The following is a 26,678-nucleotide window of genomic DNA, read 5'->3' on the forward strand; positions in this document are numbered from 1 at the left end:
CCATATAGCGTCACACTCCAAACAAAGCATTTCGCCAGCCTCTTCCTTAGCCTCAAGTCATCGCCTTATGGGTGCAATATAGTAGTCTTTTCTTTTGGTTGAAGGCTCCTTTAGCTATGAGAATACGAATTCTTACCTCCCTACTGCTCCTCATATCATCCGTTGTTATATTTTCTACATATTTAAAAGCTGACACTTGTTCTACAGTATATCCTTCTGGTTTATCTTGACGTTTGCCTTGATCCCTTGTGGCCTTAACTTATCACCATACTATTGTTTTGTTCTTATTAATTTTCATTCCATATTGCTCGCAGGTTGCATTCAGGTCTTCTAGAATTTAATTTAGAACCATTTCATTCTCTGTTAACAACACCATTTCATCCGCAAATCGAACACGCTCTAGTCTCCTGCCATAATACGTACTCGGTCGGTAGATGCAGAGTGGGTCTCAGCCCATAGGTGGCCGCGGCTGGTTCGTGGTCGAACAGCTCTGCACTCTGACCGGCCAACCGAGCAGAGGAGGGGTGGCCACGGATCTACCGTGGCTCTACGCCTCTGAATTCGGGGGAAGGGACAGGGCTGGACCTCACGGCTGGCCCCAACCGTCGGCTGTCCTGAGAATGGTTTTCCGTGGTTTTCCATTCTCTTGCACTAATGCCGGGACAGTTCCTAATACAGGCCATGGCCGTCAACCACCTCACCTTCTCCGAGCATCTCCTTCACCGTAACATAGTTCCCGGCCTGAGAGAGAGCGTCACCGTCTAAGGGGCCCGCCTTCCCCCTTCAGGGAAGGAATGAAAACATTTTAGCAGTAGTACATATTCCTCTTCCTTCATCCAGGTATTTTCCAATAATATCTTTCAGGTAAACATTGAATAGTATGGGAGATAGAACTCCGGTGGGAAAAGAAGTACGATCATAAATACATAAGGTCGTTCGGGATCTCTGGTGACAAGTCTGAAGGCCACTGGCGGCGCTGTTATTAAACTGAGCAAGTCAAAACGGGGAATGATGATTCACGTCAGTACTGGGAGCGTGTGTGAATACCTGCAATGTTGCCGAAGCGGATTGACCCTTACTAGTAGGGCTACATAACAGCCATTTCCCATGCTAAAATATAGCTATTCTGCAATCCAAGGAAGAAGCGTGATTTCCTGATATCAAAGAACGGTTCAGTGCTGTATTGAATAAAAAAAGACAAAGGCTAACTGGGCTTAATTCCAGAGGGGAAAAAACAGGTAAAGCCATGATCAACCACCAGAAGTAGTGAGGAGATGAAAGCCCTTGTCTCAGGTGGTAATTCTACCCCAGGAAGGACCATCAAGTTGGGAATGTCTGTTTCAACAGTTAACACCATAATCAACAAGGGCCTGCAATTATAAAAGCAGCATAAGCACTGAGTTCACGAACTGTTGCCTTGTCACATTTCGGAACGACGCACTAATCCAAGAAAGCTGTACGATGGCTATCTAGGAGGGGACAGATGAAGAAATCTGGTGACATTAGACGAAGCGTATATGTACCAGGTGTATGCATAAGTCTTTCCCGGTTTCACTAAGACATGGCGTCAGAGAACAGTACTCAGCGTATGAATTTGACACATATGTCAGTTTGTTCGTCTGACATTAACCTACCCTACACACACAAGCTGAGTCCGCCAAACACTAGCGTCTGTGTTGTATCGTTCAGTGATCATGTCGACGTCTGTGCTTGAAAAATAACATTTGCGGTACGGATTACATTTCTCATTTAATCAAAAGAAAAAGGTTGTGGAAAGTCATTGTTTGCTGGTAGAAACACTTGGTGAACACGCTCCATCGATTAGAACACGTGAGACACGGTTTCGATAATGTAAACGTGCTGATTTCAATGTGAAATACAGTGAGCGCTCTGGTAGACCACAAAAGTGCGAAGACGAACGAAACCGTTAATGCACAACGCTATCGCCAGTAAATGATTAATTTAAATCACGCATTGACCGAAAGACGACCAGAATGGGCCAGAAGACATGACAAAGTGATTTTATTACACGACAATGCTCCGTCTCAAACAGCAAAACCAGTAAAAGACACCTTAAAATCCTTACGCACCCGCCGTACTCTCCCGACCTGGCACCATATGACTATCACCTCCTCGCATCTGTTGGGGATATCACTAATAAATAAAACACTGAATCACTTTACTTCGTCATGGCTGCCATCTTTATTCTTACTTACTACAAACCAGTACAAAACAAAAGCATAAAAACAAGCGATATGGCAGTTCCCAGTAGCTCCGCTAGATAGCAGGAGCTCATACTTGAAATACTAAACTATGTACAGGAGATTGCATATCCAAATCACATAACGCCGTTAGAGTGTGTACGAGTCCTTTTTTATGAATCTCCAACATCCTCCCCACCCTGGTCTATCTCGAGTGGGATGACCAGCTGGACAGGTCGTGTCACATGGTTTCCGTCCGAGGTGCGAAGAATAACCGTTCTAGTTCTCCCGTCACGTCCTTCGCGTAATTCTTCGACCCGTGCTTTATTCCACATGTGCCTTGGGCGTGTATCCTCTTGTAGTAAAACTACGTCACCGACTCTGATTCTTGACCCGTGGTCTCTGGGCTGGCGAACTTCGTGAAAATTCCGCAATAGTAGCAAGTACTCTTTACTCCAACGCTTCCAGAAGTCGTCAGTCATTCGCTGGAGTAGTCTGAAGATTCTAACAAGGTCTCGCCTAGGTGGTTCTGTTCCCTTCCTAACTTTTGTGGCCTAGTACTGACTTGGAGAGCAGCTGCTGTAGGTTGGTAAAGTGATGGAAGTGCGATGCTGGTCTCTCCCCTGAGTTTCTGAGTGCTAAGGGCCGCTTCTACCTCCTCACGAAGAAATTCTATCAGAGACATCATATGACCTTCGGAGATTTTGTTGCGCTTTGCGTGAATTAGCCAACGTGTGCAGATTGCCGCTGGAAAAGCTCGTAAAATCTTCGGGGCAATCACGCGTCCGTAAACATTAATGTCTTCGCCGAGCGCCTTGAGGGCTTGAACTCTACGGTGGCACTCCAGGTATGTCACGTTGAGATCATCAGGATTCTCTGATAATGTGGGTGGTAAATTCTCCAGGTAGTTCAGATGAGCCTGAATTATTTTATCCTTGTCGCCATAACGTTCAGTAAGTAAAGTCTTGACCTGGGCGTACGTTTCTGAACTAAGTGCTATACCATCGACGAGTTGCTTGGGTTCCCCTCGTAGATATCCTCGTAATAACACGTGCTTGCTAATGTCTGGAATAGTGGTGTTGTTATCAACTGCTGTCTCGAACTGTTCCCAGAAACGAGACCAGGACTCTATGTCACCTGAGAATGGCTCAATGTGTATTGTCGGGAGTTTAAATTCCGGAACAACTGGGGGTGGAACATAATAGCTAGAACTGGGAATGGATGCTGACGCATTTGTCTCTGCTGGTTTCCGTGTAAGAACTTTGTTGGCATGCTGTATAGCTCTTGTTGCACTGTCGACATAGTTTTCACATGCCTGTACATCTGTTTCATAATCTGTGTCGGGTAACTGGTCGTGTATAACATCGTCTGAGGAAACTAATAATTGCAAAGTGTTCTGAAGTCTATCACGAAGATATTCTATTTCGTCATAGTCTGGTGTACTTGTTTTGTCTTTTAAAAGATTGACAAAGCGCGTTAAATTAGCTCGCAGAGTAGTTCGCTTTCTTTTCAGAAGGGACAGGTCTTGTATAGACATCGCTGACGGTGTGACAGACGGGCAATTTATGACGGCTGAGGAGGGGGTGCAGATGAACGTGCTGCAGGCAGGGCTTTGTTCCCGTGACAGTAGGTAGTTGGGCCGGTAATAGTCCGCCTTGTTTCCAGTAGATGGCAGCACTTGTCACACAGACCGGCGTGAAGTTGTTTTAGAAAGAACGATATTCTTGAAGCATGCAGAAATAATATCTACACCAATGCAATAATGCCGTATAATCCCCATATAGCATGCTACGTTAGTGATTCAGTACATTGTATCTCAGAAGAAAGAACTGTTCTACTCATCGTGATCCTGGGTCGAGTGGCGTGATGAAACATTCCCTTTACAGGAGATCCGTGGTTACTTGGCGTGAAAGTTCTCCAAATCTTGAAAGTTCGTGATGAAACGTATCGTAACTTGAACAGATGGGTTATTTCGGCACCATAAATGTTGGGGATATCACTAATAAATAAAACACTGAATCACTTTACTTCGTCATGGCTGCCATCTTTATTCTTACTTACTACAAACCAGTACAAAACAAAAGCATAAAAACAAGCGATATGGCAGTTCCCAGTAGCTCCGCTAGATAGCAGGAGCTCATACTTGAAATACTAAACTATGTACAGGAGATTGCATATCCAAATCACATAACGCCGTTAGAGTGTGTACGAGTCCCTTTTTATGAATCTCCAACAGCATCAATGGGGCACGCACTCGCAGAACAGTACTCTAGCAATTTCGAGAAAGTTGGAAAATGCCTCGACGAACAAGCAGTTTTTTGGCATGGTATTCATAACTTACCTGACAGAAGGGGCGAAGTGTGTAGAAGCCGATAGCCAATACTTTGAATAAACGAAAGTGAATTTCCCTTGAAAATTAAGTATTACCTTTATCACAAAAACCAGTCAAAACTTAGGAGGCATACACCTGGTACCTTTGTGTATATAACACGATGCTTGTTGTTTAAAGGGGCCTAAAATCTAAGGGCATCGACCCTGTGACTGTAACAAACCCCGTTCGATTTACGACTGCCCTAGAGACAAAAAAATCTAATATTATATATAGAATGTCAGGTCAGTTTTACAGAGGGTTTCGTGATCATCGCTAGATACTGCAACAATGGCAAGTTAATCATTCGCCGTGTCGCTAATAATGTGAAGGTGAACTCTACATACAATCAGAAAGAGGTCTTAATACCGATTTACAACACAGATATCCCAGCACTGTACGGGAGGGTGAAAAATCAGGTATGAGTACATCAAGATTAAACCTCTCTCTCGTCCAACTCGTCTGTTCTTAGAGAGAATGGTGATGGAAACTGGAATCCGTGCAATTCCTTTTACTGACATACCGGTGAAGGCATCCGATGGGTCACCCATGGACGTCTGTGTATTTGAACTCCTAAAAATGGCCTTAGGAATTAGACGCCAACGCACTATCAATGGCCTCTAGAAAGCCTGTCAGGAGAAGTGGGAAAAGGTAGACATGCTATCTCTGCAAAAAAAAGTCTGCTGCAATGGAGATTACGTTGTCGGACTATAGATAGAAATGCTAGCTTTCCAACTGAGCACGATAATTGGTGGAGACATCGGCTTTCATAAGCTAATTACCCGTCAAACACCGTCCCCCTAGATCCTGAACTACCTTCTGTATGCATTTTTAACGTCTTAACTCTTTTAAGAGATTTTAAAGCTAAAAGATACTCAACATTCTGGATCGCGACGGAAAATATAAGGAAGAATAGATCAGGTTTAAAGCTCGTCGAGAGGAATTTCCTTTATTATTTTTTAATTCCATCCTAGTGACAGCTAACATGTGCGTGTTGGCGAAGTGCGAGGTGCTGAGTGGCGTGCGAGTAGGACTGACAGGAGGCTTTGAAAGGGATACGGCCATTTTAACAAAACAAATGACTGACTGAAATCAAGAGAGAAAAGTAATTAATAGTTGCACATGCCAGATGTGACTTTGCGGTCTTCAACAAAGTTCTGTTAGAGTTGATTCGAACGAAGAAATGGTGTATCTGTTACTCGACACATTTGTATAGAGCGACAACGTGAAATGAAATGGTATATTTAGGGCGTCAAAATGAATAAACTATTTTATGTCACTTTTCCCCTCCTAACATTAAAACTCAAGCTGACAGCAAATATGTCCACTCCAGGACAAAACTATTTTTACACAAAACTTGCCGTACGGGAGTGAAAACTGTGTGGACTCAGGAGATGATGTTGATGATGATGATGATGGTGGTGGTGGTGGTGGTGATGGTTGTTATTTAAAGGGCCTAACGTCTAGGTCATCGGCCTCTAATAGTAGGAGTGGTGGTGGTGATAATTGTTTTAAGAATAAGTACAACCAAGACAAGATCCATAAAGGGCGTGAATATGAAAGATTCCCTAGGGATCGAATGCTCTAAAACGTTTGGGGTCGGAAAAGAACAAGAGTTGACCAAGGGAGGTGGGATAGGGTAGATGAAAGTGAGGAGCTTCGCACAAGTAAGTGGAAGCAATGCCAGGACTCAGCTAAGGGCCCCTTACGACAGACAGGGGATACCGTGTGTGTTTTTCTACCACTCCCACCCACAAGGGGGCCACAAAGCTGAGTACGATAGGGAAGGACGAAATGAAACGAAATGTAGCAATAATTAAAATTTAAAATTTACGCATTGACCAAGATTTAAAAATGATGATTATAAAATTATCAGTGGGTGTAATTCGCAATGCCTTGTTTTCTTATAGGCCTAAAAGGATTTTAAAATATATTAACATTCAAATTTAAAGTTTTAAAAACACATTAAAATTCACAGACTAGCACATAGTCAATAGAACAAAACTACAGTTAACAATAAGAAATAGAAACTTCACTTTTAAACGCAATAAAACAGGTACTATCTCTCATATAATGGGTGGCGAGGTCTGCTGACTGCTCTTCATCTCGTAGGATGAGGGAATGGTATTCGGAAGTTTTAGATGGCCAGGTTCGCGCACTCCGTAAGGATGTGTACTGCGGTCAGATGACTCATGACAGCCGCAAGTACACATCCCTCAGTAAGTAAGAGTGTGTCGATACGAAGTAGAGATGGGATATTTGATTCATTTGATTCCGTTCACGTTACTGAATCGATACACTGGTCCGATTCTTGGCACATTAGAGTCTATTAGACAATAATTGTTTGCCTAGTCTGTCCTTAAATGATTTCAAAGAACTTGGAAATTTCACTGTATTTGCGGTTTTCTGATTCAATGTATTTTTTTTTTTTTTTTTAGTAAAGTTGTTGCGTCAGTCGGCTCACTTACTCACTGTCCACATACACTGACGATTTCGTGATTCAGTGATGGATGCGACATAGGCTACGAACTGAGAGAACACTGAGAGCTCCTTCCCAATATAAAACAGATTATTTTGACTGGTCATAAACATGGCTCGTAGTCAGAGTAGGCTAGAGAACCGAGTTACATTAATTGTCCTATGTCAACTAAGTTATAACACAGTAGAGTACCGAAAACTCGGCCTAATGTGGACCAAAGGGTGAACGTGTATGTGAAAATACCGGATTATCGGAAATGGATCCGTGGTAGAGTGTCGGCCTCCGAATCCCAAGATAGCGGGGTTCAAACCCGGCAGAGGTAGACGGATTTTTGAAGGGCGGTAAAAAGTCCATTCGACATTACATGTCGTACGATGTCGGCATCTAAAAGATCTCTGGTGAAAGATTTGCTATTTACCCGACAAAATTAATTAAATCTCAACCACAGACGCCCAAGAGAGATCCGGTTTACTCTGTCTGCCATCTGGTGGACCTAGAGTAAAACGGAACGTCGAAATTGACGAGCAGACAGCCAGATGGCGTCAAATCGAAATGTCTGCACAAGGTAGCTGAGGCCATACGATTATTATTATTATTATTATTATTATTATTATTATTATTATTATTATTATTATTATTTATCGGAAATGGGGTTAAAAAAGAGTAAGTACGATTGTTTCCTCAGAAAATACCATACTGTACTTGTATATAATGTTTGCTTGAGAATACAACAGAGAATAAACTGCTCAAACGCCCTTAAGCAAAGGAAAAATACGCACTTTATGAAGGCATGGAGCCTTTACTTCATGAAAATTAATGAATAAGTTCAGTAATTTACCTGACAGGACAGACCTCAGAAATATACTTTGTGAAGGAATAAAGCTGTCTATAATGAAAATTAACTAGCCGACTTTTAAAAAACGGGCTACTTTTTAAAAAGAAATGCGTAATATCCTGTTGTATTCCGCACTGCACTCTGCGTTTTGCTGCTTTCTCACGAAGACGACGAAAGAACAGTAAGTCCTTTACCGACGCACCTTATTGTTCAAAATACTGAAGGGCAGTTGCGATAGTCCCTCACTATGAGATTTTTAGGAGCTTGAATGACTTCACTTACAAGCTAGGTGACAGTGATTTACGATCGGTTTGCGAGATGAAAGACCTCGGGGTTTTATTCGACCGCGAGCCTACATTCAATTCGCATATACTGAAAGTGGTAGCTGAATCGTACAAGACCCTAGGATTCATTATCAGGAATATAAAACCCTTCAAAAACACACAAACTTGCATTAATCTGTTCAATACCATAGTAAGACCAAAAGTAGAATATGCCAGCATCGTTTGGAGCCCTAGGTGTCAATCATATGTCTATCAGATTGAAAAATAACAAACAAGATTTTTAAAATACTTACAATATAAAAACTGGGACACTAAGTCCTGTAGTGTGAAATAAATAAATAAATAAATAAATAAATAAATAAATAAATAAATAAATAAATAAATAAATAAATAAATAAATAAATAAATAAATAAGACTTTGAACGGGTCTGCTCTACCAGGATGCGGCCGAGTTACCCGGACTACCGGGTTATCGAGTGCCGAGTTTTCAAGACTCGACTGTACTAAGATTTATTAAAGTAATAAATAGAATACTGTAATAGACTACCTATTTATTAGTAGTTTGGAAGCATGTTTTAACTACCTTTTTACACTGCAAATAGATTCAACTTTTATTTTAAACCGCCCCGTAAGAAGAGTATAGAGAATGCAAGTGGGTATGATTTTCAAATGAGCTGAGAGCTAGAGTCCGTTGCTGCGATTCGATTCACTCGGCAAGTTAAATGGATCGATACACTTCTTCAAAACATACACTCAGTAACCAACACTAGGCAGGAGCAGAGTTATTTTTAATCCCTTTCTTTTTCTTTCTTTCTTTCTTTCTTTCTTTCTTTCTTTCTTAATCGAGGGATTCCCACCTCTACCGCCTCAAGGGCAGTTTCCTGGAACGTGAGACTTTGGGTCGAGAGATACAACTGTGAAGGAGGACCAGTATCTCCCCCAGGCGGCCTCACTTACTATGCTGAACAGGGGCCTTGTGGAAGGATGGAAATATTGGAAGGGATAGGCAAGTGAGAGGGAAGGAAGCGGCCTGTGGTCTTAAGTTAGGTACCATCCCGGCATTTGCCTGGAGGATAAATGGGAAACCACGGAAAACCAATTCGAGGATGGTTGAAGTATGAATCGAGTTGACCTCCCGAGGCTGAGTAGACCCTCCCAGCCATCATACCTCTTTTCCAATGTCGTGGCAGAGCCGGGAATCGAACCCGCGCCTCCGGCAGTGGCAGCTAATCACGCTAACGACTACACCACCGATGCGGACATTTTAATCTTTTCGAGGAATTTTTTTTTGTCTTAGCATTGTTCAGAAATTCTTGCATAGTAGGAAACTAATAAAACAAACCAGTTTGTCATAGAATTGTTAAATTTAGCTTTACACACTTATGTAGTTTGTGTGGTTTTAAACTAATTCAGAGCGGATTTATTAACCTAAAAATTAATGAGCACATATAAGCCAATTAATTATATCAATAATTTCAAGACAGGAAAGACGTTTAGGAATCACGAGCACCAGTCATGTGGTGAATGGTTAACAATCACTAATTTCGCAGTAACACGAAAGAAAGATCGCATCAGACAAGGAAAAGTGTGTAAGTTCCTCGGCAACAACAAGTCTCGCACTCGAACAGTCATTTGTTTCATTTCAGTCTCCTGTCACGACGCTTGTCGGTCTCTCAGTCAGCACCTCTCACATTGCCAACACACACGTAGGTCGACTTCACTCACTTTGAAGAGGTTCTAAAGAACTGACCCAACCACCAATTTACTACTCGGGTATTCTATATTGGCCGGCCTCACGGTGTAGAGGTAGCGTGCCTGCCTCTCACCCGGAGGCCTCGGGTTCGACTCGCGGCCAGTTCAGGGATTTTTACCTGGATGGAAGTTCCCTCAGTCAACGTGATAACAGTTGATGAGCTATCTGACGGTGAGATAGCGGCACCGGTCTAGAAAGCCAAGAATATTGGCCGAGAGGATTCGTCGTGCTGACCATATGTCACCTCGCAATCTGCAGGCCTTCGGGCTGAACAGCGGTCGCGTGGTAGCCCACGGTGTTCGGGGCTGTTGCACCATGGGATTTGGTTTGGTCTGTTATTCTACAGTAATAATAATAATTTCGTGTGGCTATTTCTAGCCGACTGCAACCCTTGTAAGGCACACCCTCCGATGAGGGTGGACGGCATCTGCCATGTGTAGGTAACTACATGTTATTGTGGTGGAGGCTAGTGTTATGCGTGGTGTATGAGTTGCAGGGATGTTGGGGACAACACAAACACTCAGCCCCCGGGCCAATGGAATTTACCAATGAAGGTTAAAGTCCCCGACCCGGCCGGGAATCGAACCCGGGACCCTCTGAACCGAAGGCCAGTACGCTGACCATTCAGCCAACGAGTGTGACATTCTACAGTATATTGATATACATACCACTCTCTGCTGCTACTAATCACAAACCTATTGTGTACCTAACATAGTGGTATTCCTCGCAAATTAAGGCGACCAATAATGTTCTCTGCGTGATGGTACTAATTACAAGTAGTTTCATGGTTGTCCGGCCCCACGATGTAGGGAGCAAGGCGTCCGCATGTCACCCGGCGGCCCCGGGTTTGATTCCCGGCCGGGTCAGGGTTTTTTAATTGTAATGATTAATATCCCTGGCATGGGGAATGGGTGTTTGTGACATCCTAAACCTTCCTTTCCTCACACACAACATTCCACACTACCGCCATTCCAATTACACGCAGGTTCATACAATATGGTGCCAGTAGGGGAAAAAGATCCACATAGGTCGACGCCCCGAACAAGTATTTTAAAAATTAAAAAAGTTTCATGGTTCTAATACAATCATCCCTTGGTCGCCCTTTTTAGTCGCCTCTTACGACATGTAGGGGCTACCGTGGGTGTATTCTTCGTCTGCGTCCCCCACCCACAGGGGGTAGTTTGAAGTGTAAGATATTAGTAATTCGGTACGAAAAGGAAGCAAAAATCCGGAAAGGAGTGAGGCAAGGCTGCGGGTTGTCCTTTCCTTTCCAATGTTATACCTATAGAACAGGCGGTAAGGGAAATCAAAGAGGAATTTGGAAAAGGAATCACAATCCAAGGAGAGGAAATCAAAGCTCAGATTTGGGGATTTTATTGGAGTGTGCAGATGTGGGGAAATTGTTGAATGCTATGGACGCAATCTTGGAGAAGAAGTATAAAACGAAGATAAATAAAGCCATAACACAAGTAATTAAGTGCAGTTGAATGAAGTCAGGTGATGTCCGACTCGTTGACTGAACCGTCAGCGTACTGGCCTTCGGTTCAGAGGGTTCCGGGTTCGATTCCCGGCCGGGTCGGGGGATTTAACCTTAATTGGTTAATTCCTACGGCATGGAGGCTGGGTGTATGTGTTGTCTTCATCATCACGGCGCGCAGGTCGCCTACGGATGTCAGATAGAAAGACCTGCACCTGGCGAGCCGAACTCGTCCTTGGATATCCCGACACTAAAAGCCATACGACATTTCATTTCAAGTCAGGTGATGCAGGAAATATTAGGATAGGAAATGAAATAGATGAATAGATGAGTAGAATGACTAACGATGGCGGAAGTAATGATGACATAAAATGCATCCTAGCGGAAGAAATTAGTCCTTTCTTAAGGAAAGAAAGTTATTATTATAGAAATTCTTATAGAAATATTTTTAAAAAACATTTTTGAAGACTTTCGTCCGAAACGTGGCACTGTATGGATGTGAAACATGGACGATAACTAGCTCAAGAAAAAAAAGAGAATAGAAGCTTTTGAAATGTGGGTAGATTAAATCACGAATGAAGAGAATTGGTGAGAGGAGAATAACACCCACGGTATCCCCTGCCTGTCGTAAGAGGCGACTGAAAGGGGCCCCATGGGCTCTGAACTTAGGAGAGTGGGTTGGCGACCACGGGGCCTTTAACTGAGTCCTGGTATTGCTTCCACTTACTTGTGCCAGGCTCCTTATTTTCATCTATCGTATCCGACCTCTCGTGGTCAACTCTTGTTCTTTTCCGACCCCGACGCTATTAGGTTTACGAGGGCTAGGGAGTATTTCATTTTCATGCCCTTCGTGGCCCTTGTCTTCCTTTGGCCGATACCTTCATTTTTCGAAGTGTCGGATCCCTTCCATTTTTTCCCTCTGATTAGTGTTATATAGAGGATGGTTGCCGAGTTGTACTTCCTCTTAAAACAATAATCACCACCACCTGACCATAACAAGAGACAGAATGACAGGACACATCTGAAGACACCCAGGATTAGTTCAGTTGGTTTTTGAGGGAATTGTAGGCGGTAAAAAAAGGCAGGGGTACACCAGGGTATGAATATGACAAACAGATTAAAGTAGATGTAGGATGTAGTAGTTACGTAGAACTAAAAAATGTTAGCACAGGATAGGGTGGCATGGATGGCTGCATCAAACTAGTTTATGGACTGGAGACCCAAACAAACTACAGCTATTTTTCAAAAGAAAATTAGATTTATTATAGTTGCGTTCAAACTGGTTTTCTATGCGTAGTAACTTACCAGTGAATTAGAAGTAGCTCACTTAACCCTTCAGCTCTGGCGCTTAGTCGCTCACTCCTATGCCACATGTTTTTATACTTGGTCGGCGAATGATGGTGATTGCAAAAACCTGTTTCTCTGTGTACTTTCCTCTCCCCTTATCTAGTTTGACTTCGCACTCTCGGATTGCGTGATCAGTTATAGAACCGGAAATAATAGTCGTTTCGGTCTGTCGGACTTTGTGCCAGTGTTCGTCGTACACATCCAAGTGCACGCACATTTCTATAAAATTATGTCTACGTTCATTAGGGTATTATAAATAATGTTCCAAATATTGATTACTTACTTCTTGGTGGGTTTAGTGTGAACGTTTATATTAATAAAAGTTCGTTTAGTGGCCAGTGAACCAGAAGATGAAATTAAATAGCGTATGGCTTTTAGTGCCGGGAGATCCCAGGACGGGTTCGGCTCGCCAGGTCCAGGTCTTTTGATTTGACTCCCGTAGGCGACCTGCGCGTCGTCATGAGGATGAAATGATGATGAAGACAACACATACACCCAGCCCCCGTGTCAGGGAAATTAACCAATGATGGTTGAAATTTTCGAACCTGTCTGGAATCGAACCCGGGACCCCTGTGACCAAAGGCCAACACGCTAATCATTTAGCCATGGAGCCGGACAACAAGAAGGTGACCACATAAGACTGTTACTGGAAGAAGACTGTGAAAGCGATTTGGAATCAAACTCCGACGAATCAGACAAGAAAGAGAAAGATAATGTGATTCATATGCAGAATAGAGTAAGGCTATTGCAAATTTTTAAAAAGTACTTATGCCTTAGTCCACCTCTGTGGTGTAGTTGTTAGCGTGATTAGCTGCCACCCCCGGAGGCCCGGGTTCGATTACCGGCTCTGCCACGAAATTTGAAATGTGGTACGAGGGCTGGAACGGGGTCCACTCAGCCTCGGGAGGTCAACTGAGTAGAGGTGGGTTCGATTCCCACCTCAGCCATCCTGGAAGTGGTTTTCCGTGGTTTCCCACTTGTCCTCCAGGCGAATGCCGGGATGGTACCTAACTTAAGGCCACGGCCGCTTCCTTCCCTCTTCCTTGCCTATCCGTTCCAATTTTCCCATCCCTCCACAAGGCCCCTGTTCAGCATAGCAGGTGAGGCCGCCTGGGCGAGGTACTGGTCATACTCCCCAGTTGTATCCCACGACCAAGAGTCTGAAGCTCCAGGACACTGCCCTTGAGTCCGAGGGAATAACCGAACCTGGAGGGTAAACAGATGATGATGATGATGACTTATGCCTTAACTCATGCTGAATTATTATGCCAGGTGCGTCGAGTTTCCAAACAGTTTATGAATAGCAAATTCAAATAATTTCAAATTGTAGACACTAGTGATTTTTGTTATGTAATATATACTGTCATTACACATTTTTAGAGTAACTTTCCGAATTTGAAGTGCATCTGTAAATAGTAGCACAAGTGTTTGATTTATAATTCTAACCGCTATTTATATACCATTTAAACTATTAAAATATGCCTTACCATATCTGGTTAGTATAGATCAGATTGCCACAGTACTTTCTCCCTGATGAAGCTAGAAGCCCTGTATCTCCCGTTGTAAATGCGCATTTTTTTTTTTTTTTTGCTAGTTGCTTTACGTCGCACCGACACAGATAGGTCTTATGGCGACGATGGGACAGGAAAGGGCTAGGAGTTGGAAGGAAGCGGCCGTGGCCTTAATTAAGGTACAGCCCCAGCATTTGCCTGGTGTGAAAATGGGAAACCACGGAAACCCATTTTCAGGGCTGCCGATAGTGGGGTTCGAACCTACTATCTCCCGAATACTGGATACTGGCCGCACTTAAGCGACTGCAGCTATCGAGCTCGGTAAAATGCACATTAGTGTTGAGTACGGCATCAACTAATCTAAATGTCTTTAGAAATGAGTTTCGCAAGACGCGGGTGATCTCCGTGAATCATCCGGAGGAATGATAGAATTTCGTTACCTCGGATCAAGCTAACAATTCCGTCATGCTCACCGCAGAAACTGAAATAGATTTTTGGAGACGCGTGGCGACTATGTTTGCAATTACCCGCATCTCCGACAGAAGAGGGGGGGGGGGGAAGAAACGTTAATATTGAGAAAGAATATTATGGATATTTATAAATTATTGGAGAGAGAAAGAGGTAGAGGTATATTTGCCAAACTTCCGTCTCAATTTATTTATAGATAGCGTTATACCACCAAGCTATTTGTTTCTTTCTCTACTTTTTGTCCTCTTTGGCATGCTTCTTTTGTTTCATCATGAGAAAAGATCTGGAAGTCGTGGCCAACTGCTTTTTGAATGGTTGTTCTTACTGCGACTACACCTGTTGTCCGTTTGGTTAGTTCCCTCTCTTTCTTTTCTGAGAGTGTAGTGATGGAAGGGTATGGAAAGGGATGGAGGGGGAAAGATAGGAGAAGCAAAAAAAAAAATGTTCTTATTCTGGCAAGTTTTCAATATCTTGGAAATCTTTCTAAGAGTAACCAAAGCATCGCGAAGACAGCTTAGAGTTCGCAACATTTATACTTGAGTATCTATACATAGATATATCGCGAACGTGTTTTAAAATCCGTGTGTGTCTGCTTACTGAAACCGTAAGAAATATTTACACCAGTTGTTCACCATCTATTCAATTTAAATTCATTTTTCCTTTTATGGACGATCCTAATTGATATCTCTTTCTTTTCAAAAACATATTTACTTCTTTGTTATTTTGCAAACAATTAATTTACTGTACATAAATAGCGTGTGTGCGCTTCAAGAATAAATTTCTCAAACTTTTTTTTTAAGTGAAAAAAATTGTCACAATGACTAACAGTGAATTGTGTTCGTGTTAAGTGTTCACGTGCTTGGAAAGAACTTGAGTTCGATTTCCCGATGACTGGTGGGTACAGACTGTTGAGAAACGAAATATCCCCTTAGAAATTTCTATTTTTTTTTAGTTTGGAAACGGCTGTGAATTTTAAAACAACAAACGACATGAAGAGGGATTTCAGTTTTTTCCACGAAAAAAAACGTCATTGAATCATTAATATATGGAATATTATTATTATTATTATTATTATTATTATTATTATTGTTATGAAAGGTGATTCAATAATTACAAACTATTTTTTATGAGAAAGAAAGTTAAATATGAAACAAGTTTTATCAATTCAGAATTAACCAGTGTAAATCATATAATGGGATATTATAGAATAGGCTGTCATGACGAATTCCTTTTTGTGCTACTGTAGAACTCTCCCTGAATATTTTCAAGAAAAAGTCATCTTGAATGTTCTGTTTCTTTACTATTTTTTATATATCAATATTTTTGAAAATTAGTAACCAACCATTACGAAGTATTTTTAATCCGGTACTAAGTGAGGCTGTGTTCATTTTGTGTTTTCCTTGTGTAGGTATTTAAATAGATTATTATGTACAAGAAATCACAATCTTCTTACATTGGGAATTAATTTAAGAAGATTAAGATGTACTAAAATCACAAAGAGGGCGTTGAAATCCGAGGCATCGTGCAACATACAATTGAATTCCAAAGTGAGCAAGATTACTTGGTTTGAAAATAGTTACACCAGACATGTGGAAATTATCCTGTATTCTGCTGCTGTTCCTGACATTTGCAAAGCCAAATGTGAAAGCTGTGACTATCCTCAACAGAGACTACAGAGTGTTCCAAAAGAATATGTCCTTGTTGTTGGATAATTTGCTGGATAAAGACAGATACGACAAGAGGATACGACCAGGTCTTGGCGGTAAGATAAAAGCTCATTTTTTATTTCAATTTAATAACAAACAATATTTATAAGCAGAAAGGTGCAGGGTGCCAAATTTATGTACAGTAAGTTATTGATAAGGAACTGTCTCTGACAAGCAATTTAAGAGAATTATTTTTAAGAATTAAATTAAGGAAAGAAATGACCACTTTTGATCGACTTTAACAATTTTACTACATTGAGAAATTTAAAAAATTACAATTTATGAAAGGAACTAAGTCCTGCAAACATTTTGTAAGTGTTTCGTCATATTTACTAGTCAAATATCTGCAAATAACATTCTTTACGCTCTTGCTTGGCCAGATGGAATCATAGGCATCAAATAATTATTTTTAAAAAACAAAAACGTAAATGCGGAGTACCCGAAGGAAAAACTTGTCCTGTCTCCGCTTTGTCCAGCATAAATCTCGCATGGACTGACCGGGTTTTGAACCACGGAACCCAGAGGTGAGAGGGCGGCATATTGCCGCCTGAGCCAGGGCCACGGAGGCTCTTCCACGCCTATTGCTCGTCACATACATGATTTAGAATAGATCTACCTAGATGTTTCATGACGCCGTTTAACTGTCACTATGATATTTCGGATTTGAATACTTACGAGTAAAAATGGGCAAAATGCCAATTTTTTTAACAATTCAGATTTTTTGCTATTAAGGTGCAAAGGGTCAGCGAACACTACGTATCATCAGACATGGGTCCGGAAAAGAGTAAAGGATTCTTATGTCCACCAAAGGATGGCAGTGGTGCTAAGACCCCAAGCTCTTGCATAAAAAGGTGCAAATTGCCACTCATTTATTTTTATTAGTGTTCCTTTTTCTGGTAGCTAATGGGTTGTTTAAGATTACTAAATAACGATTTTGTGTTAGTGTGCATAATTTCGTTCCTTGTGTTTGTTCTTATATAAAAAAGAAAATAGTAATACAGGCGTATGTTCCCAGTGGTCTGCAAGAAATATAGAATATATCGAACACATTTTAGTAGTAGTAGTAGTAGTAGTAGTAGTAGTAGTAGTAGTAGTAGTAGTAATAGTAGTAGTAGTAGTAAGCTGCCAGCTATGACTCGTCAGAGTATTAGCATGTGTCCATCTGACCGAATGATACAATGAGAGTGAGACTACCCGTACGGTAAAAACAATCTGAAAAACAGGAAACGCGTAAACGACAGTCAGCAATGTTAGAAGTAAGCTGTCATAGATGGACTAAGCATCAATGAAGAGGCGTACTAGGAAAATGAGGAGTGAGGTAGTTTCCCGTTACTTTCCTCACCGAGCCAGAAGTTGCTATTACATATCAGTCTGCCAAGCCCACGGAAATGCATGCACCAACCGACCCTATGAGCAACGTTTTCACACCATTCGTAGCAGGGTCTGGCTGCACAAGGAATGGCATTACTAGCATCGCTCATTCCTTGTCAAAGCCAAGGATAAGACAGAGATAGATCAATGAAAGTAACAAAATTGCTCTAGCCCATACCAGAAGACATAGTGCACTATAAACACTAGGTCCTGGCAGCAAAGATGAAATGAAATGTCGTATGGCTTCTAGTGCCGGGATATCCAAGGAGGGGTTCGCCTCGCCACGTGCAGGTCTTTCTATTTGACACCTATAGGCGACCTGCGCGCCGTGATGAGGATCAAATGATGACGAAGACAACACATACATCCAGCCCCCGTGCCATTGGAATTAACCAATTAAGGTTAAAATCCCCGAACCGGCCGAGAATCGAACCCAGGACCCTCTGAATCGTAGGCCAGTACGCTGCTGACCGTTCAGCCAACGAGTGATGGACTATTATTCTTCATAGCTTTACTTTTCTTTCTTTCTTTCTTTCTTTCTTTCTTTCTTTCTTTCTTTCTTTCTCAATCCGTTTACCCTCCAGGGTTGGTTTTGTTCTCCGTCTCAGCGATCGATCCCACCTCTGCTGCCTCAAGGGCAGTGTCCTGGAGCGTGATGCATTGGGTCGAGGATACAACAGGAGAAGAGGACCAGTACCTCGCCCAGGTGGCCTCACGTGCTATGCTGAACAGAGGACTTCTGGGGGATGGGAAGACCGGAAGGGATAGACAAGGAAGAGGGAAGGAAGCAACCGTGGCCTTAAGTTAGGTACCACCTTAAGCTAGGGAAGTGGGAAACCACGGAAAACCACTTCAACAATGGCTGAGGTGGGAATCGAACCCCCCTTTACTCAGTTGACCTTCCGAGGCTGAGTGGATTCCGTTCCAGCCCACGTACCACATTTCGTGGCAGAGCCGGGAATCGAACTCGGCCTCCGGGAGTGGAACTACCACACCATGCAGGCAGACCATAGCTTTACTAATTTGAAAAGTTTCATTAAAGCCGGAGGGTGACAGACAGTCACGTTAGCGTTACTAGTCAGTCACAGGCCCATCACACCGTTTAAGTTTCTGAAGTGGACTTTTTTGCCATCCAGATTTATGACACTAACGTTTTATCTCTGTTATATCTAAGCTCATTCACAAAGCCTTTTAACACGTCACTGCTCTATTAGTGGACACGTCACACTTGTCATATCTCTACGACCCATTTTCTCACTTGTTGCGTTTATAACTTCATTTAACGTGCAGTAATCTGTCTGTCTATTATTTAGCACCTCTAGCCTGCCTTCAACACCTGCTTTCCAGCATCGCTCGTTCTATGCCTCCCTCGTAGCCGAAGATTTAAGGTTTTATTGTGTGGAACTTGAACATTTCCTGACAGACAGACCGCCACTCCCAACCAATGCAAAGATCAACCTTCAAAGTTAGAATGAAGTACCTGATTTCTGTTGTTTCCTATGATACTTATTCTTTAAAGGGGCTTACCATTCAGGTCATCGGCCGCTAATGGTATGAGATGAGACGAAATACAAGGACAATTAAAATTGCAAAATTCACCCACTAACCAAAATTCAACACATGGCGATAAATGAATGAATGAATGAATATGAATTTCAAGTAATCAGCGGGTCCAACTCATAATATTGAAAGGTAAAATAATTACAAAGGGGCTGCCTGGCCGAGGCGGTAAAGGCGTGCTTGGTTCGCCCGGAAGGACGTGGGTTGGAATCCCCGTCAAGAAGTCGTAAAATTTAAGAAACGAGATTTCCACTTCCGGAGGTGCATATAGCCCTGAGGTTCACGCAGCCTACACCAAAAATGAGTACCAGGTTAATTTCTGGGGACAAAGGCGGCCGGGCGTAGAGCTAACCACTCTTCCCCATCACGTGCCGAGGTTAACAATGGTGGACGCCTTTACCTTCCACTCCTCCAAGGGCCTTCATGGCCTGTACGGAGGTGACTTTGCTTTGCTTTTTTAAAATAATTACACAATTCATCCACTAACTAGAATTCAAAAAGACGACGATGAACAATGATCATGAACTTAAAACAATCAGTGGATCCGAACCGCAATGTCCCATCTTCCCATAAAATAATTTAAAACTATGGTATAAATTGAACAAGGGACGGCAACCAAAGCACAATCCTAAATCGATGATGCTTGTTGTTTAAAGGAGTCCAAACTCCATTTCACCGGACCCTCATAATGGTACTAATTGCTGATAAAGCAGAACCAGTGTGATTCTCATGTAGCAGTACTAATCACAAGTAACGTAGACTCACGGTGTTCCTCACTTAGTGGTACTAACCACAGGCTTCTCCCAGACCTGTGGTGTTCCTCACATAGTGGTACTAACCACAGGCTTCTCCCAGACCTGTGGTGTTCCTCACATAGTGGTACTAACCACAGGCTTCTCCCAGACCTGTGGTGTTCCTCACATAGTGGTACTAACCATAGGCTTCTCCCAGACCTGTGGAGCTCCTCACATAGTGCTACTTTTTACAGGCTTCTCGCAGACGTGTGGTGTTATTCACATAGTGGAACTAATCACAGGCTTCTCCCAGACCTGTGGTGTTCCTCACATAGTAGTACTAACCACAGGCTTCTCCCAGACCTGTGGTGCTCCTCACATAGTAGTACTAATCACAGGCTTCTCCCAGACCTGTGGTGTTCTTCACATAGTAGTACTAACCACAGGCTTCTCCCAGACCTGTGGTGCTCCTCACATAGTGGTACTAACCACAGGCTTCTCCCAGACCTGTGGTGTTCCTCACATAGTAGTACTAACCACAGGCTTCTCCCAGACCTGTGGTGCTCCTCACATAGTAGTACTAATCACAGGCTTCTCCCAGACCTGTGGTGTTCTTCACATAGTAGTACTAACCACAGGCTTCTCTCAGACCTGTGGTGTTCCTCACATAGTGGTACTAACCACAGGCTTCTCTCAGACCTGTGGTGTTCCTCACATAGTGGTACTAATCGCAAGTACAGTCGACCCATGGTGTTCCTCGTATGGTGGTACTAAGTACAGGTAATCTCATGGTTCAAGATCCATCATCCCTGTGCCAAGGAGAGAGATCTTGAAAAGTTAACTATTCAGGATGGCTATGATCTACTCAGTACAAAGCCGTCGCCTTTAGTTAAAAGAATTTAGGGGTTTATCAATTTCTATCGCGGCATGAATGATTCTAAGTGTAAAATGTTTCTCTTAATAAATGCCAGATATTACATCAAAAATGATCTGCATCCGCCACCCATAGGGGGTTCTTGTTTCCTAGATGATTAGGATGATTATTGTCGTTCACGTCTTTGCCGGCCCGAGAAGTCAGCTGTGGCTGACGATCAAATCATTTTTGATGTAATATCTGGCATTTATAAAGATAAACGTTTTACACCTAGAATAATTCGCAAGGCGATATAAATTGCTAAAACCCCGAATAGTTTTAACTTAAGGGACGGCTATCTACTGAGTAGATCATGGCCATCCTCAACAGTTAACTCTTCAAGATCTTTCTCCTTGACTCTGGAAACCGTGGATTGAACTACGTGTCTAACGGGGTCTCTCGATCTTGAGTTTGGTTACTATGGAGCGAGAAATGAAATGGTGCTAGAGGCTTTACGTCGCACCGACACAGATAGGTCTTATGGCGACGATGGGATAGGCAAGGCCTAGGAGTTGTAAGGAAGCGGCCGTGGCCTTAATTAAGGTACAGCCCCAGCATTTGCCTGGTGTGAAAATGGGAAACCACGGGAACCCATCTTCAGGGCTGCCGATAATGGGATTCTAACCTACTATCTCCCAGATGCAAGCTCACAGCCGCGCGCCTCGACGCGCACGGCCAACTCGCCCGGTGAAATGAAATGGAGTACGGCTTTTAGTACCGGGACCCGGCGAGTTGGCCGTGCGCGTCGAGGCGCGCGGCTGTGAGCTTGCATCCGGGAGATAGTGGGTTCGAATCCCACTATCGGCAGCCCTGAAGATGGTTTTCCGTGGTTTCCCACTTTCACACCAGGCAAATGCTGGGGCTGTACCTTAATTAAGGCCACGGCCGGTTCCTTCCAACTCCTAGGCCTTTCCTATCCCATCGTCGCCATAAGACCTATCTGTGAAGGTGCGACGTAAAGCAAATAGAAAAAAAAAAGGGACCCCTGCGATCAAAGGCCAGCACGCTAACCATTGCTAACCATTTAGCCATTGAGTCGGACACTGTGGAATGACAATTGCCATTAACAATTCTCCTTCATCTTTGTAATTGCTCTGAAGACGATCCTGGCTGCAGGTTTGACGTGCGTCAGCGTATAATAATAATAATAATAATAATAATAATAATAATAATAATAATAACAAAGGACTCCTTGAAGAACTGGAGAAAAGAGAACGCAAAATTGTGAGAGGAATCTTGGGATCAAAGTACAGAAATGGAATCCATCAAAAGAGATCCAACAAGGAAGTCTACAGCAAAATAGAGAAAATTACCGACACAATCAGAAAAAGACGGGCACGATTTTATGGTCATCTGAAAAGAATGGACGAAAGAAAGTTAACTAAAGAAATATTTCACTTTTTTGATTCAAACCCCAAAACCACAATTCCCTGGTTTAGAAATACCAAAGAAGACCTGCAAATGCTACATATCTCAGCTGAAGACGCCCTTAACACAGATCTCTTCCGCAAGAAAATATTGACGAACGGGCTAAAACGAGACGAGCAACCGAAGAGAAGAGACGGTGCCCCTTGGACAGAGGAGCGTAAGCAGGCCCACTCACAGAAAATGAGGGAAATTTAGGCTCTAAAGAAGGCCAAGTTCAGTGTCAAATGCAACAAGACTTAACGTGGTCCTTGATGGCCCCAGCGAATTATATATATAATAATACCTTTGAGAATCTCCATAGAAGAAACAACATTTATTACAAACATAAAGAACGCTCCAAAATTTTTGGCAACGGATGTTAGTAAAGAGTAAGGAAATTCAAATATCTGGGAAAAATAATTCAGAAAAGGTTTGAGACAAATTTGCAGTAGAAGAACGGGTAGGGCCTACACAAGATGGAAAGAATATATGGTATCACGATTTTTTTTACAACAAAAAATAAGACTCTACACTACAGTTGTGAAACCGGAATGCCTATATGCAAGTGAATGCCAGGTACTAAACGACCGGGCGAGTTGGCCGTGCGGTTGGAGGCGCGCGGCTGTGAGCTTGCGTCCGGGAGATAGTGGGTTCGAATCCCACTATCGGCAGCCCTGAAAGATGGTTTTCCGTGGTTTCCCATTTTCACACCAGGCAAATGCTGGGGCTGTACCTTAATTAAGGCCACGGCCGCTTCCTTCCAACTCCTAGCCCTTTCCTATCCCATCGTCGCCATAAGACCTATCTGTGTCAGTGCGACGTAAAGGCACTAGCAAGGAAACAAGAAATAAACTTGAGGTACTAGAAAGGAGAATCATGGGAAAAATCTTAGACCCTGTGAAAACAACAGAATTATGGAAATTAAGATCTAATGATGAAATATACAGGAACATAGAAAACATAACAGAAACCATAAGAAAAAGGAGAGTGCAATTTTTGGACACATTTACAGAATAGATGATTCCAGATTAATAAAAAAGGATTTCCAAGTACCTTTGGGACAAAAAAGGCAACAACTAGCTGGATTCAAAAAGTACAGTGTTTCTGCTGTCCCCAACATCCCTGCAACTCACACACCACACATAACACTATCCTCCACTACAATAACACGCAGTTACCTACAATGGCAGATGCCGCCCACCCTCATCGGAGGGTCTGCCTTACAAGGGCTATATCTATCTAGGTGTTCTGCCTTATGGCAGGTCTTGTCATGGGATGAACCTCTTCCACTGTTGCCTGTCCTGCGCCATACGAAATTATATTATAGTAAAGAAATACTTATAAAGGAATAATATAACGGTATATATGGTCAGAGCGATTTTTAGAAAGAGGGTAGTAAGTATGGAGGGATTCCAAGGAAGATTGAACAAGAAACCTGGTGCTAAGTGGTCAAAGCACAGAAACAAACAGTATATTGAAAGGATGAAAGAATATTGGAAGGAACGGAAGAGAAAAGAAAACAACAAAGTATGAAGAACTGAACTGAGGCACGTGCTTCTTAGCACGCCACATCGGAAGAAGAAGAAAGCTTTTACGTCCCATTAACCGCATTTGAATGGTTTTTGGAGAAGCCAATGTGCCGGAATTTAGTCCCACAGGAGTTCTTTTACATACCAATAAATCTGCCGACACGAGACTGTCGTATTTGAGCGAGCACCTTCAAATATCACCGGACTGAACCGGAATCGAACCTGCCAAGTTGGGATCAGACGGCTAGCTCCTCAACCGCCTGAGCCACTCACTTCGGCGGGTTGGAAATTTATCCAACATTTCCCTTCATAAATTATTCCAGTCCTTTATTCCTTGTCTTATAAATTAATATTTGCCCCAATTTATAGTCTTAAATTCTAACTTTATCTTTCCTGTTTTCCTACTTTTTGAAGCTGTATTCAAGCTTATTAAACTACTAATGTTACTCCACGCTAGGGATGGCTGAAAAATAACGTGACAGTTACTTTGTCACAGCTACATGCATGTCACTGTTACAAATGTAACGAGGACAAAAATAACAGGTTACAGAGTAACGACAACAAAAGAACGTATTAGTGAAAACAGTAACTGGGAAGTGAGAACTGTCACTAGTAGCAGCTTACGGACACAGAATGTGACCTTCAGAGTTCAGATAGTTCGCATGTCTTCCAAGTGAGAGAGCTTTCGTAGGAGATTGCTTTAAGTCAAATACACTATAGTGTATAATTTACTCTACAGAGTATTTCTTTAAGTTGCTGCTGTCATCTGATAACTTTTTTTTTTGCCATTTGCTTTACGTCGCACCGACACAGATAGGTCTTATGGCGACGATGGGTTAGGGAAGGCCTAGGAATGGGAAGGAAGCAGCCGTGGCCTTAATTAAGGTACAGCCCCAGCATTTGCCTGGTGTGAAAATGGGAAACAACGGAAAACCATCTTCAGGGCTGCCAACATTGGGGTTCAAACCCACTATCTCCCGGGTGCAAGCTCACAGCTGCCCGCTCTTAACCGCACGGCCAACTCGCCCGGTCATCTAATAACTAAAGTGTAAACTGTTATGACATATTCAACTGTTCAGGGGTAATCGTTGCCTCAGACATCGCACGGGGCTACCTATATTATAATATTATTATGAGTTTCATCCGCATAATTTTTCTTGTACCATAAATAAATTAGTATGCTAACTTTCAATTATGATATTATAGATGGAATGGAATGGCGTATGGCTTTTAGTGCCGGGAGTGTCCGAGGACAAGTTCGGCTCAACAGGTGCAGGCCTTTTGAACTGACTCCCGTAGGCGACCTGCGCGTCGTGATGAGGATGAAATGAGGATGAGGACGACACATACACCCAGCCCTCATGCCAGCGAAATTAACCAATTAAGGTTAAAATTCCAGACCCTGCCAGGAATCGAACCCGGGACCCTGGGACCAAAAGCCAGCAGGTTAACCATTTAGCCATGGAGCCGTATATATTATAGATAACATAACATTACTTCATTTTACTTAATTGATCCTCTTGTACCGGTTTGTATCGAAGTTTGGCAGACGGATCATCATGTTTTCTTGGCTTCTATCTTTGATCGGGGCATTGTCAAACTCACTCTTCTAAAAAGACGCTACGTTGTCTTCTCATTTCATCCGTTGTCTGCCTCTCATTAACTCTATAATAAACAGGAATGCGTGTTTTACTGCACAGACTTTCAACGGTGTAGTGATGCGTGCGTGCATGTGCGAGTGATTGAATGGGATTTCGCAACACAGATCAGCTTGAAGCCGTGACCAGTCTGTGACCAATAAAAGGTGAGTAACGTTGGACGTTATTTTTGAATGTTACTTTTCACGGATACTTTATTGTAGCAGTGACAGATGTAGCAGTTACACAAAAATAACCGTTTGTCACACCTCTACTCCACGCCATCTCTCTACTGACAGCTTAGAATATATCGCGTAGTCGAGCAGGTCGACTCCTTACTCTCAAGTTGTTTCCCAGCCCATTCGTGACATTCAACCGGGTCAGGGATAGAATGAATGAAGCCCCCATCTAGCGGCGAGGATAGGAATTGTGCCGGCTGCCGAAGCCTGTCGCACTTCACTGACGCAATGATTATTGACTGAGAGATGAAATGAAATGATATCGGAGAGTGTTGCTGGAATGAAAGATGACAGGGAAAACCGCAGTACCCGGAGAAAAACCTGTCTCGCCTCCGCTTCGTCCAGCACAAATCTCATATGAAGTGACCGGGATTTTGAACCACGGAACCAGGCGGTGAGAGGCCGGTGCGCTGCCGCCTGAGCCACTGAGTTACACCCATGCACTGGGACTTTACCAGAGATTTACATGTTCTTTCCTTTACATCCTTACTGAAAATCCACAGCCTGTTTCCAGTCATTCGACCGGGTCAGGAATGGAATGAATGAAGCCCCATCTTGCGGCGAGGATAAGAATTGTGCCGGCTATCAAAGCCTGCCGCACTCCTCTGGGGCAATGATAAATGACTGATAGATGAAACGAAATGTTAATGGAGAGTGCTACTGGAATGAAATATGACAGGGAAATCCGGAGTACCCGGAGAAAAACCTATCCCGCCCCCGCTTTGTCCAGCACAAATCTCACATGGAGTGACCGGGATTTGAACCTCGGTATCTAGTGGTGGGAGGTCGGCGCGCTGCCGCCTGAGTCACGAAGGCTTTTACATCCTTACTACAGCCTATAAATATCCTGGTGATCATA

At 42.9% G+C, this 26,678-nt stretch overlaps 1 protein-coding gene across 1 annotated transcript in view; it reads left to right on the top strand.

The window, feature by feature from the left end:
• Nucleotides 1–16,071: 16,071 nt before the first annotated feature.
• LOC136884018 (gamma-aminobutyric acid receptor subunit alpha-6) overlaps nucleotides 16,072–26,678 on the top strand; it is an 86,767-nt gene continuing 76,160 nt past the window's right edge. The window contains exon 1 of the mRNA XM_067156019.2: nucleotides 16,072–16,485. Within this exon, the coding sequence (XP_067012120.2) occupies nucleotides 16,311–16,485 (175 nt within the window). The 5' untranslated portion in view covers nucleotides 16,072–16,310. The remainder of the gene's footprint in view (nucleotides 16,486–26,678) is intronic.

This window comes from Anabrus simplex, chromosome 12 (assembly GCF_040414725.1).
Source record: "Anabrus simplex isolate iqAnaSimp1 chromosome 12, ASM4041472v1, whole genome shotgun sequence".
In the NCBI taxonomy this organism is placed as follows: Eukaryota; Metazoa; Arthropoda; class Insecta; order Orthoptera; family Tettigoniidae; genus Anabrus; species Anabrus simplex.